An 11,719-nucleotide genomic window follows, 5' to 3' on the forward strand; every position below is an offset into this window, starting at 1 on the left:
CCGGAAGGAGCACAGGGCGGGGTTGAAGCTCGTGGCCCTGGAGTTTGCCTGTCTGGGTTTGCATCCTGGCTCCACCACTTACTGTGTGACCCTGGACTATTTAGGCATCCTGCATCCCAGTTCCCTTATGTGTATGATGAAGGCACTGACAATAACTGTCTCATGGACTTGCTGTGATGATTAAATAAGGTAATGCCCCTAAAGCACTTAGAATAGCACCTGAAACATAGTAAACACTAAATAAAAGTTGGTGCTTATTACACAATCCTCTCAATAGGCTCGGGAGATGTATAGACATATCCCGTTTTATGGGCGAGCAGAATGGGGCTCAGAAGGATAGAGTCCACCTGTCTGAGGTCACATGGTGGAGAAGCAGGGGTGAGGGGCAGGGCTAGCACCAGGTCTGTTTGACCCCCAAAGCCTGGTTCTTTCAACTTCTTCATGCCATCTCCACTGACGGGCACTTTGTCTAGGCTCAAAGGCAGGAGAAGCTGCAGCAGGCTCATGCACCAGGGTATTTAAAAAATGACCACTTGTCTAGATGAACTAAGGTCTCGGTGAGGTAGTACAGCTGAGAATGCACTTTCTATTCCACCAGCCTATGATGAAAATGTAAATAATTGTTATTGTTGATATGTTAACAAAGTATTTTGATTTTTTTCCTAGCATTTATTTGTCCCCTTTCCGGGACAGCACTCCGGTATCCCTAGGAAGGCCACAGTTCCTCCACTCCGTCAGTGCTTCCATAGGGCTGACTCTATCCTTGGCTGGAGGGATGGGCAGAGGACACAGGTCTAGCCAATCAGAGCAGTGCGTCCCCTCAGCCACAAGGATTAGCTCAGGAATGGGCATGTGACGCAGTCTGACAGACAAGGCCCAATTGCAGAACTTTGGTCACAGCCATTGGGGAAGAGGCATTTCCTTCCTTCTGGCCAGGCTTGGCAGATATGATACCGTAGCCTGGCACTTCTGAAGCCACCCTGCCTCACAGTGGAGTTGGCCTGCCTGAGAATGGGGCCAGCCCAGAGGCAAGCCGACGTGAGAGGTGGAGAGACAAAGTCCATGTCCCCGAATTTAACTGAGCCTGGGACTAGATCTACCTGTTTGTTCTATTATGCTGTCTCGTCCTAAGCATCTGCTAGGTTTCCACACTTGGCTTTATGGTCAATACACCCTCTTAATATCCCAACAGCTGCAGAGGGGGCGGGAGTAGCTCTATAGGACAGAGGAGGGAACAAAGACTTTGAGGTAGGCGGTGACTTGGCCCAAGCGCACAGGGACTCCAGACCCTTTCTCAAAGGACACAGCCCCTGCATTAAGAAGGCGAACTCAGCATCTGAATGAAGCCCTTGCCTTCTGTCATCCCCTGCCCTCAGGCAGGAATGCATTCTCTCATGGGAATGTCACAACAGAAAGAATTTGGGTGCCCCAGGAAACGTGTATTCTTTGGCCCCATCCCTCATCTCCCTCAATTGTCCTCCTGACAGCCAGATTGGAGCCAAACTGGATTTATTGAATTTCACAACTTTGTTGAACCAATTTGTGGATTAAGAAAACAAAAATGAAATCCACATTTTTATTTGACACCATCAAAAATAGGACATGCAGACAGGAAAGGGACATTCTGGTCTTGGAATAGATTGAGTGGAGCCCAAATCCTTGCTTCTCAAAGGTTTCTGTTTTTGTTGTGGTTTTTGTTTCCCGTCACCCTGCTTCTCACAGGCTTTTGGGAAGCCTGTACCCAAATCTTCTCTGAGACCTGGAATCTGGTCCTTATGTTGAGGCTGGGCACCCACATCTGGGATGTGATTCCTTTCTGCCTTCACCCCATCATTCTCCCTCTCCAGTTTCCCTGAGATTTCCTCTTGGCCATAGCCTGGTGTAAGTTCCAGCATTTTTGTATAGCTGTTCTAGCAGATTTTCATTTTAGTGCCAATCCAAGCTCTCTATCCCTTCCTTGAACTCTTAGTTAGGCCAATAAATATTTATGTAGCTCATTGGCAATTAATTAGGTGCCTTTGGCACTGCATCCAATGGCTTGTAAATCAACATAGAGATTTCACTTCCCCCATCTTTGCTTCTTGGCTTTCCAGCAGAAAGACAAGCTAAGAGTGGGCAGGGAACGTGATTTCTACTTCTCTCTATATGCGTACCCTACACGTAGTAGCATGCAATGAATATTTATGGCCTTATAAATTTAATTGGCATATGATTACTTAACAATAAAGTGAGAACTTTTCCAGAGAGAAAAGACATCATCTTGGCTGGGCTCGATGGAGGGTAGGCTATGAACAGCACTGGTTACACTGATTTAAAGTGAGGGCTCTGAGGCCAGACAGGTTAGAATCCTGGCTCCCCACTTACTGAGCATGTGATGTTAACCGTGATGCAATCTCTCTGTGCCTCAGTTTCTGCCTCATAATCTAGAAAAAGCAACAGCACTTGACCAAACCCTAAAACAGTGATGAGGGAAGCATCCTCTAAATGTCAGCTATCACGATTTTATTATTTCTTCCAAATAAGCCTTATGTTCTTAAGAAATACACATGCTGACACACAGGTAGTCTTTACCACATCCAGTTTTTGTCTAGAGTATCAGATTCTTATCTTTAAAACGTGAATAACCAGAATGGTTGTGGCTGTTTTCTCATTATACACGTTAAAGGAAGAAAAAAGGAGCTGATCGAAACCAATAAAAAAATACAAACAAAAGAAAAATCTGGAATAAACCAATGTAAGCAAAATAGGAGAACCTGAGGGAGTATGAGGAAGGTTGCCCAATATGCCCATGAAGTAAAAGAGAGATGGGGGAGATGGCCATCAATTAAAATTAATTAAACATTTTTAATGATCTCTGATGCTGACCTCATGCTCCAGGTGCCTGAAACAAAGAAAAGAAATGCAGATAATTGGATCTTCATGACATTTTCCCAACTGGCCACTTTCCCTGTAACAAGACCAAGCCTGTCTCTTCCATTGTACTCTCGTGAGCTACCTGGGTCAGAACCTGAAATCTTGGCGCAGAAGTCCCAAGGCCTGGCGAGTAGCTGTCTAGACCCAACTCCCTGGCTGGGTGGATTAAACTTACTACACCCTGAGTCTCTGGGTTTCTTGCCAGTTCCAGCCTAGCAGTGTATGCCAAGCCTCCGTTTTTCACCTGGAAAACTGCAGTGCTTGCTAAGTGGTCTTGTTTGTTATCCTCTGAAATCACCTTGTCTTGACTTTTCTACTTGTTTTTTATCTGTTCCCCCCATTAACCTATAAACTTCTCATTCCCGGCAGCTGGCACATGCATGGCCCAATAAATATTTCTTGATTGAATGGAAGGAGCTGTGAATAGTGGCCTCCTCAAGCAAAGGACATTGTATCTCCCAAAGGGAAATCTACTTTGTCGATATGAAAGTGAGCTTCTTAATAGGTCTACGGGGCAACATTTTGCTAACCCCATTCAAATTATAACAGACTTCAAAGTCATGAAGGCAGTAATATGCTTCCTTTTAAGTGTGTAATTTGTATTTTTTCACACTCAGGAATGGAAAACAGGGAGTGAAATATCCCCCAATTATTATTTTGTGCTTTTGAGGCAGGCTGGCCCACTCACCTATGGGGACTCTGGTGGCCAAGCACCTCCCACCTCATTCTTGGCAATTGTTTTCATCTGCCTCCCTTCACAGTGTCCCCAGCACAGGTCTGGAATCTTCCCAGGGTCTGACCTCTGAGTGTCTGTCTCATGCAATTCTGCTGCCCTGGTATTGACTCTCAGGACACGGAAGTATACTCTCTGCTACATTGATGACCACCCTGGGTGACGTGTCAAGGCATCTTAGTGCAACCCTGAGTCCCTTGGAGGGAAATGGCCCCAGACTGCTTCCTGTTTGAGGTAGCTCTGTTCTGGATCACTTGCGCCTCCCCTCTCCCTCCTGCCACTGCTGATTGCATCGTGGTGATCTCCCCAATGTCATCCCAAAGGCAGGCTGCCATGTAGAGCCTGGCTTGGCACAAGAGGCCCCAGCCAATGAGATGGGTCAGCCATATCCCACCCACTCCTCCTGGGATTTGACTTGGGGAATGTGGACAGAATCTCACAGTCAGTAGAAGTTGGAAAGTAGGTGGGAGTGGCCACATGGGGTAGGGACAAATCAGAGTTATAATGAATTAGAAGCGGAAGCGCCAAGTTGAAGAAGAGATACAAAGCTTGGAAGCAGGAAGAGATGGAGCAGACACACAAAGGAAGCCAACACTGGAGAATGGCAATGTAAAGGTGGTGTGCTAGGGGAAAGCTCCAGGATTCCTGCAGCTGGGCGCTGGAGCCACCCTGAACTCTCAAAGACCTCCCTGTTTCAGTCTCCGCAATCCCAGCTCCTGGTATGTTCCTGGATTTGGGGGGAGATTCTGGCTCCTTTGTAACACCACAGTAAGCCCTTATTGCTTGAGTTATCCCAAGTGACTCCCTGTTCTTTACGGGCTCACAAGACAACACACCAAAAGTAGCCACCATCAATGGGTTGGGGGCCCACATCAGCACTGGGGGGACAGGGGAGGTGTCCAAATAGCTAGCTCCTCTCAAAGATTCTAATACCGACAGAGGTGCTTTAACTCCTCAGAGGTCTAAGCTCCATTTTCTTTTCTTTTTTTTTTTTTTGAGGCAGAGTCTCACTCTGTCACCGAGGCTGGAGTGCAATGGCGAGATCTCAGCTCACTGCAACCTCTGCCTCCCGGGTTCAGGAGAGTCTCCTGCCTCAGCCTCCCAAGTAGCTGGCACTATAGGCATGTGCTATGATGCCTGGCTATTTTTTGTGTTTTTAGTAGAGATGGGGTTTCACCATGTTGGCCAGGCTGGTCTCGAACTTCTGACCTCAAGTCATCTGCCCGCCTTGGCCTCCCAAAGTGCTGGGATTACAGGTGGGAACCACTGCACGTGGCCTCATTTTCTTTTTTTTAAAAATGTATCCCCCAATTTTGTATACATATATAAAATATATATTTTATCAATATATTTATAAATATATCATATATAATATAAACATATAAGTATATATAATATATAAATATAATATAAACATACATAACTACTCTATGGCAATATGTAACTATAAATGCAAGCAAATATCAATCAGACCCTTCCCGTAGAACTCTTGGTGAAATAGCTGGAAATGTAAAAAAATAGATTCTGGTCCCGACCCCCTGCCAAATATTCAAAGTGGAAAATTGGGATCATAATTTGCAAAGACTTTTTCTATCCCAAATGGCAATTGATTAATCCCTCCTGGCAAACAAATTGCTGTGCCATCCCCTGTAAGTCAGATGTCCTCTGAGATTAGTGTAATTGAAACCCTCATGACTATCCAAAGATTTGAGGTGGTTCTAATAATTGGTACATGTATAATAGCTCCATCAGAATAGAAAACAAAAAAGTCATAGAAAGGGGAAAATAAATAACCCAAAACAATGAGGCTGATAAAATTCCACTAATGAACAACTATAAGTTTCCTGGAGGTAATGGGAAAAAGGGGAAATCCCGGATAAAAAATGATCATTGTTTAATCAAAATAAGTTAATCAAAAGAGAAGGGTTTTCTTTTGGAACTATTTTTTAAAATTAATTCACTCATAATTTCATCATAGTGATACTGTTATTTTTGCTTATATACATATATTCCAGGCCACGTCTGCAAGCAAAATAGAGCTTTGTTTTTTAAGAATATTTGAATAAGCAAAACATGCACATAGTTTGAAAACAAGAAGGTATGAAAAATATATGCTGAAAAGTTTTCTCCCATCCTTGTTACACATCTCCCAGTTTCAAATCCCCTCACTCCCAGGCAGGCTTGTATCCTTCTAGAGTTTTTATGCATATTTAATAACATCATTATCATCATCAATATCAACAACAAAATATATATTTTTATCTTCTGCTCCCTTTTTGCACCTTAATTTTTTTTTTTTTGAGATGGAGTCTCACTCTGTCGCCTAGGCTGGAATGCGGTGGCACAATCTCAGCTCACTGCAGCCTCTGCCTCCTGGGTTCAAGCAATTCTCCTGTCTCAGCCTCCCTAGTAACTGGGATTACAGGTGCATGCCACCATGCTGGGCTAATTTTTTGTATTTTTGGTAGAGACGGGGTTTCACCATGTTGGCCAGGCTGGTCTTGAACTCCTGACCTCAAGTGATTTGCCTGCCTTGGACTCCCAAAGTGCTGGGATTACAGGTGTGAGCCACTGTGCCTGGCCTACACCTTAATTTTTTTCACTTAACTACATATCTTTCAGGCTTTCCCATTTTAGCAGAAGGAAAGTATCAGTCCCTGTGGGCAGTTATAACAAAACACCTTAGACTGCATAATTTGTAAATAATAGACGTTTATTACTCACTGTTCTGGAGGCTGGGAAGTCCAAGGTCAAGGCACCAGCAGATTCAGTGTCTGGTGAGCACTTGTTCCTCATAAAAGGGAACTTCTAGCTGTGTCCTCACATGGTGGAAGGGGCAAAGAGGCTCCTCAAGCCTCTATTATTAATATAATGGCACTAACAAGCTTATATTATTAATATAATGGCAGTAACCTCACTAATGAGGGGAGAATCCTCATGACCTAATCACCTCCTAAAGGCTCCAGCTGTTAACTCTGTCACATTGAGTATTAGGTTCCAATATATGATTTTGGGGATCACCCATATTCACACCATAGTAGAAATCTTCCTCATTCTCTTTTATAGCTACATGATTGTTCATTGTCTGGCTGTATCATGACTTATATAACCAGAGCCCTGCTGGTATCATTTGGGTTGCTTCCATTTTTTCGCTATTGCAAACAAAGCTGAGGTGAATAATCTTATACACATGTAATTTCATGTGTGGGCAAATGTAGCTGTGGGATAAATTCCTTGAAGCAGATTGTTGGGTCAAAGAGAAAATGCATATGTAAATTTGATAGCTATCACCAAATAGAGATTTTAGGAATGTTTACTTCCACCAGCAGAGTCAGAGGGTTGAATGCCGCGTAATAGCCACACACTTAGCCAGAGCTAGTATCCTCTTACCACACTCCAGGGAGGAAGGAACATGTGAGAAAGGAAGAGCTATTTATCTGACACCCGCTATGTGCCAGTCACACTCTGTATACACACCCTAGATACATTGTCTTCCTATAAGGCAAAGTGTGTTTCCCTGATTTTTATATGTGAGGAAACTGAGTCTCAGGTTAAGGAAACTTACACAACATCTCAAGAAAGTAGAAGAGTCCTGAACCCATGGCTGGCTCTGAAGCCTGTGTTGGTTCCAGGGGGCCACGTCATGGTGCCAGGGAGACTATCTCGCCGGGCTCTGGTGTTCCGCCAAGGCCGTTTCTGTCAGCATTCATGAATGTGAACAGCGGACTTCATTTCCCAACTACTTTATTTTCTTGCCTCCCTGGAACTTCAAGAGTCAGAGCTCTGCGCTGCTTAGAGAAATCCCTGGCAACCCCTCCCCACCTTTGTGCTCTCCCCAGGCCCCAGGCCCACCCCTCACAAGTGACTTTTACGTGTCGAGCAGCGCTCCTCCTGCTGCGGCTCTCCCAGAAGAGCATCCAGCCACAGCTCCAGGTCCCGCACCAGCTGCTCCAGCTCTTGCACCTCTTCCTCTAACTTCTCCAAGAAGACATGCAAGTTCTCCTTCAGCCAGTTCCTCATGGTCTTTATCGGTTCTTCTGAGGGCTCGTCGGTCTGATATTCAAGCCCCTGGAAGGCAGACACAGAAATGGCATCTTGTGCTTTCTCAGATAGGACCCTCCTCCCCGCCCCCACTGGTTTCAAAAATATCCCTGGGCCTTTGCACATGCTACTCATTGTACTCGTAGTACCTGTTCCCACCTTCTACACTTGGCCAGCTACTACTTATCTTTCATGACCCATGTTGCCAATGACACCTCCTCTGGAAAGCCTTCCCAGATTGCCTCACCTCAGTACCTTGCTGGATATGTTACCTGGGAAACTACAAGATTCTGGTAGCAGTTACATTCTCTGATCCTTTCTGACACCTTCCAACTGCTTCCTGAAACAGGCACAAACATCACCTCTTAAGAGCAAATGAGCACTAATTGAAATAAACATGGTTAGTTATCCCAGTGTGATGAAGGGTCAGTGGGAGAAGGTGGGTTATGGAGGTCCCCTTAACATAAAACCATCTCTGGAATACTCCACCAAGCTTCGTGTGGATTTGGTTCCTTCTTTCTCAGATTCTAGAATGCTCACCCGATATCCCTGTGCTCAAGTACAGCACCAAGATCAGCAATGCCAACAACGTCTAGGATGCAAGAAGAGGAGGAGGAGGAAGAACATGAGGATGAATCCTCTCCAGGTCCCCCTGCTTCCATCACAAAGGGCCAGACATGGGAATGCTTAGAAGACAGTTTTTTGAGTTTAACTTTTGTTCTAGTTATCTACGTCACACTTGCTTACTACAAAACTCCCAAACTTTGAAGAAATAGATAACACGGCAACTTACTGATGTTCAATTTGCGATTTCTCTCATGTAAACATTTTTCATTTTAATTGATCTTGAAAAGGAATCAACTTCATTGTGGTATGATTTACATATAATAAAACGCACACATTTAAAATGTATAGTCTGGTGAGTCTGATGAGTTTTGATGAATGTCTATACCTGTAGACTATCACCCCAATCAAGATGTAGAGCATTTCCGTCATCTGAGAAAGTTTCCTTTTGCAGTCAATTCCATCCTCACCCCTGCCCTGCCTGGAGAGAACTATTAATCTGTTTTCTGTCACTTTGAGTAGTTTTGCCTGTTCCATAACCTTGTATAAGTGGAATTACACAGTGTGTGTGCTTTTGCATTTAGTTTCTTTTGCTTAAGATAGCATTTTTGAAATGCCTCCATTTTTTGTGCTCAATTTTATTGATGAATATATTGTGTATTTTATTGATGAGTATTTATTTTATATGAACATAGAATATTGCACAATCAGTCTCTTTATCTGTTGATGGACTTTTGGGTTGTTTTCAGTTTGGGGCTATTATGAATAAAAGTGCTATGAACACTCATATACAAATCCTTGTGTGAACATATGTTCACGTTTCTCTTGGGTTAATATTCAGAAATGCAAATGCTGGTTTATAATATGGTAAATGTATGTTTAATTTTATAAGAAACCACCAATGACTTTTCTGTACCCACTGGGCAACTATATGTGTCTCCATTTTTGTGGTAAATTGCATTAATTGTGTTTCAAATATTGAGCCAAATGAGTTTCTTCAGTAAACTCTAGTTGTTCATGATGCATTAGCTAACCTTTTTATATATCGTGTGATTTGATAAGCTACTATTTTGTTGAGATTTCTTACATCTACATTAAGAAGAGATTGGTTTAAAATTTTTTCTAGGCCGGGCATGGTGGCGCATGCCCGTAATCCTAACACTTTGGGAGGCCGAGGTGATCACTTGAGATCAGGAATTCGAAACCAGCCCGGCTAACATGGCGAAACCCCATCTCTACTAAAAAATGCAAAAATTGGCTGGCCGTGGTGGCCGGCGCCTGTAATTCCAGCTACTCGGGAGGCTGAGGCAGGAGCATTGCTTGAGCCTGGGAGGCGAAGGTTGCAGTGAGCCAAGATTGTGCCACTGCACTCCAGTCTGGGTGACAGCAAGATTCCGTCACGAAAAAAAAAAATTTTTTTTCTATACATTTGTCAAGTTTTGGTATCAAGCTTTTGTTGCCCCCTTAAAATGAATTGGTGAGAACTCCCTCCTCCTCTATTTTATGAAATAATTTGTGTAAGATTGGTATTATTTTCATCTCAAATGATTGATAAAATTTATTGGTGAAAACTTTTGGACCTGTAGTTACTAAGACTATTTCTTCTTGAGTCAATTTTGTAAGTCGTACTGCCAAGGAAGATTTGTCCATTTCACCTAAGTTAAATGTATTGGCATCAAATTGTTCCTAATATTACCTTAATATTCTTTTAATGCCTGTAAGAGTCATAATAATCCTCTTTCATTCTTTTTAAAAATATATATAAAGAAAAGAGGTCAAGAGAGGAAACAAGAGACCTCTTTCATTCTTGATATTGGTAATTTGTGTTTTCTTTCTGCGTATGTTTTTTGTTTAGTCTATTTAAAAGTTTTCCAATTTTTAATTTAATTTTACCAGTTAAAAATGGTTATTAATTTTGTTTGCTTTATATTTCATTAATTTCTGATTTTGTCTTTATTATTTATTTCTTTATACTATTGAGTTTAATTCTTCTTTTTCTGCTAACGTGGAAATTTTAACCATGGCTTTTAAAGTTTTCTTGTTTTTCAAATGTGTGTGTGTGTTTGTGTGTGTGTGCATATTGACTGACATTGAATTTTTCCCAAACTCATTAGATTTTGGCTGAGTCAGATTTAGTTTGCCTTAAAGAAAGAATAAATTTCTTACACACCCAAGTATGTGAAGTAACATTTAGACCCAGTACTAAACACGGAAGATGAAAGATTTTTCTCTTCCCCAGAAAATTTTCTTTATAATACAAGCAACTACATTATTATTAACTTAAAAAAAAAATACGTTACATAGCAACAACTGGTTGAGTTTCACAGACACAATGATTAGAGAAAGAAGTCAGACACAAAGGTATACATGGTATGATTCCATTTACATGAAATTCAAGAACACAGAAAACTCAGTTATGATGACCCAAATCAGAATCACTGCTATGTGATGAACCTTGTTTCAGGGGGTTCTAAAATCAGATGGATGTGTTTTCAAATCCTGATATGTCCCAGTTGTATGGCCCTTTTGCCTTTCTGGGCCTCAGATTACCCTCTGTGAATGAGGTTGATAGCATCTAAGAGATGGGGTGTGGATGCACCAGGCTGTGTGCAGCAAGCATTAATGTTTTCCATTTTGACGAAATCCCATATGAGTTTTGAATTTCAGCGCTGAGAATGAATCCTCCAGGAGCGCTGCAATTCAGGAGTATTATCAGTTCATTCATTCATTCAGCATCTACTAGGCACTAAGCACCATGCTAGGCACTAGGGATTCAGCGGGGAACTAAACAAAAAGCCCAGTCCTCCTGGAACATACCTTCTGCTGGTAGTGCTGAGAATTTAATAAGACAGTGTCACTGACAGCCCCGGCAAGAAGTGCCTAAGCCCCTAAGCTGTGCTCCACCTAGTGGGATCCAGGGACGGTTGGGTCTAAGACTCATTCCGGGCTTCAAGGGCCTTCTAGTCTGTCTGGAGTGGCAAAAGGAGCCCAGATGGGAGGAAAGCAGCATGTACCTGGCCTGGCCTCACCTGCTTCTTGTCATCAAGGTGGCTGCCCCTTCTCCGTTCAAGCAGCTGGGCTGCCACCCGCTCTGCTGCCACCTGCCTTCTGCTGTCCACTTGCTGGGTTGCCATGGCCTCAGATTTGGCTGCCAGGGTGGACCAAGATCCCCTCACTCAACAGGCAGAAGGGGACCCTTCCCCTCTCTGTGGTCACTAGGCATTCTGCAAACATTGAGTTCTGATGTCACAGAAGGTGGGGACAGCAAGGTTCCCACCGTCCCACTACCCTGATTTTTAGTCCCTTTCCTCATTTTTATTTTTCATATGAGTGTAGAAAACAAAGATCAGGAAGAAATGCATCAAAAGATTATGTTTCAGGATGATGATTTTTCTGATTATTTTCTTCTATATTTGCAAGATTTTAATAAAAATGCCAATTCTAAAATATAAAAACAATAGGTTGCGT

General features: G+C 42.9%; 1 protein-coding gene across 6 annotated transcripts; it reads right to left on the reverse strand.

The window, feature by feature from the left end:
• Positions 1-2,852: 2,852 nt before the first annotated feature.
• SMIM23 (small integral membrane protein 23) lies at positions 2,853-11,449 on the reverse strand. Of its 6 annotated transcripts, none has more exons than XM_055284753.2 (6): positions 11,281-11,435; positions 8,228-8,279; positions 7,960-8,027; positions 7,519-7,714; positions 7,212-7,342; positions 2,853-2,881 (listed from the first exon to the last, which is right to left on the reverse strand). In XM_055284753.2, exons 1-5 carry the CDS (start codon positions 11,383-11,385, stop codon positions 7,305-7,307), a joined length of 459 nt encoding a protein of 152 aa, XP_055140728.1. In that variant the 5' UTR covers positions 11,386-11,435; the 3' UTR covers positions 2,853-2,881; positions 7,212-7,304. The 6 variants fall into 6 exon arrangements, with proteins under 6 accessions (XP_055140728.1, XP_055140727.1, XP_055140731.1 ...); XM_055284752.2 differs by having other exon boundaries at positions 7,506-7,714; XM_055284756.2 differs by lacking the exon at positions 2,853-2,881 and having other exon boundaries at positions 7,311-7,406; positions 7,506-7,714.
• Positions 11,450-11,719: the final 270 nt, after the last annotated feature.

This window comes from Symphalangus syndactylus, chromosome 7 (assembly GCF_028878055.3).
Source record: "Symphalangus syndactylus isolate Jambi chromosome 7, NHGRI_mSymSyn1-v2.1_pri, whole genome shotgun sequence".
Classification (NCBI taxonomy): domain Eukaryota; kingdom Metazoa; phylum Chordata; class Mammalia; order Primates; family Hylobatidae; genus Symphalangus; species Symphalangus syndactylus.

What these genes read in the sequence shown, in the direction of transcription:
- SMIM23 (XM_055284752.2), bottom strand. Translation starts at nt 11,385, where the DNA reads ATGGCAACCCAGCAAGTGGACAGCAGAAGGCAGGTGGCAGCAGAGCGG. An exon ending in AGAATCTTGTAGTTTCCCAG is followed by an intron (nt 7,715 to 7,959) that starts GTAACATATCCA and finishes TCTGCCTTCCAG; the next exon opens with GGGCTTGAATATCAGACCGA. An exon ending in TCGACACGTAAAAGTCACTT is followed by an intron (nt 7,343 to 7,505) that starts GTGAGGGGTGGG and finishes GAATGCTGACAG; the next exon opens with AAACGGCCTTGGCGGAACAC.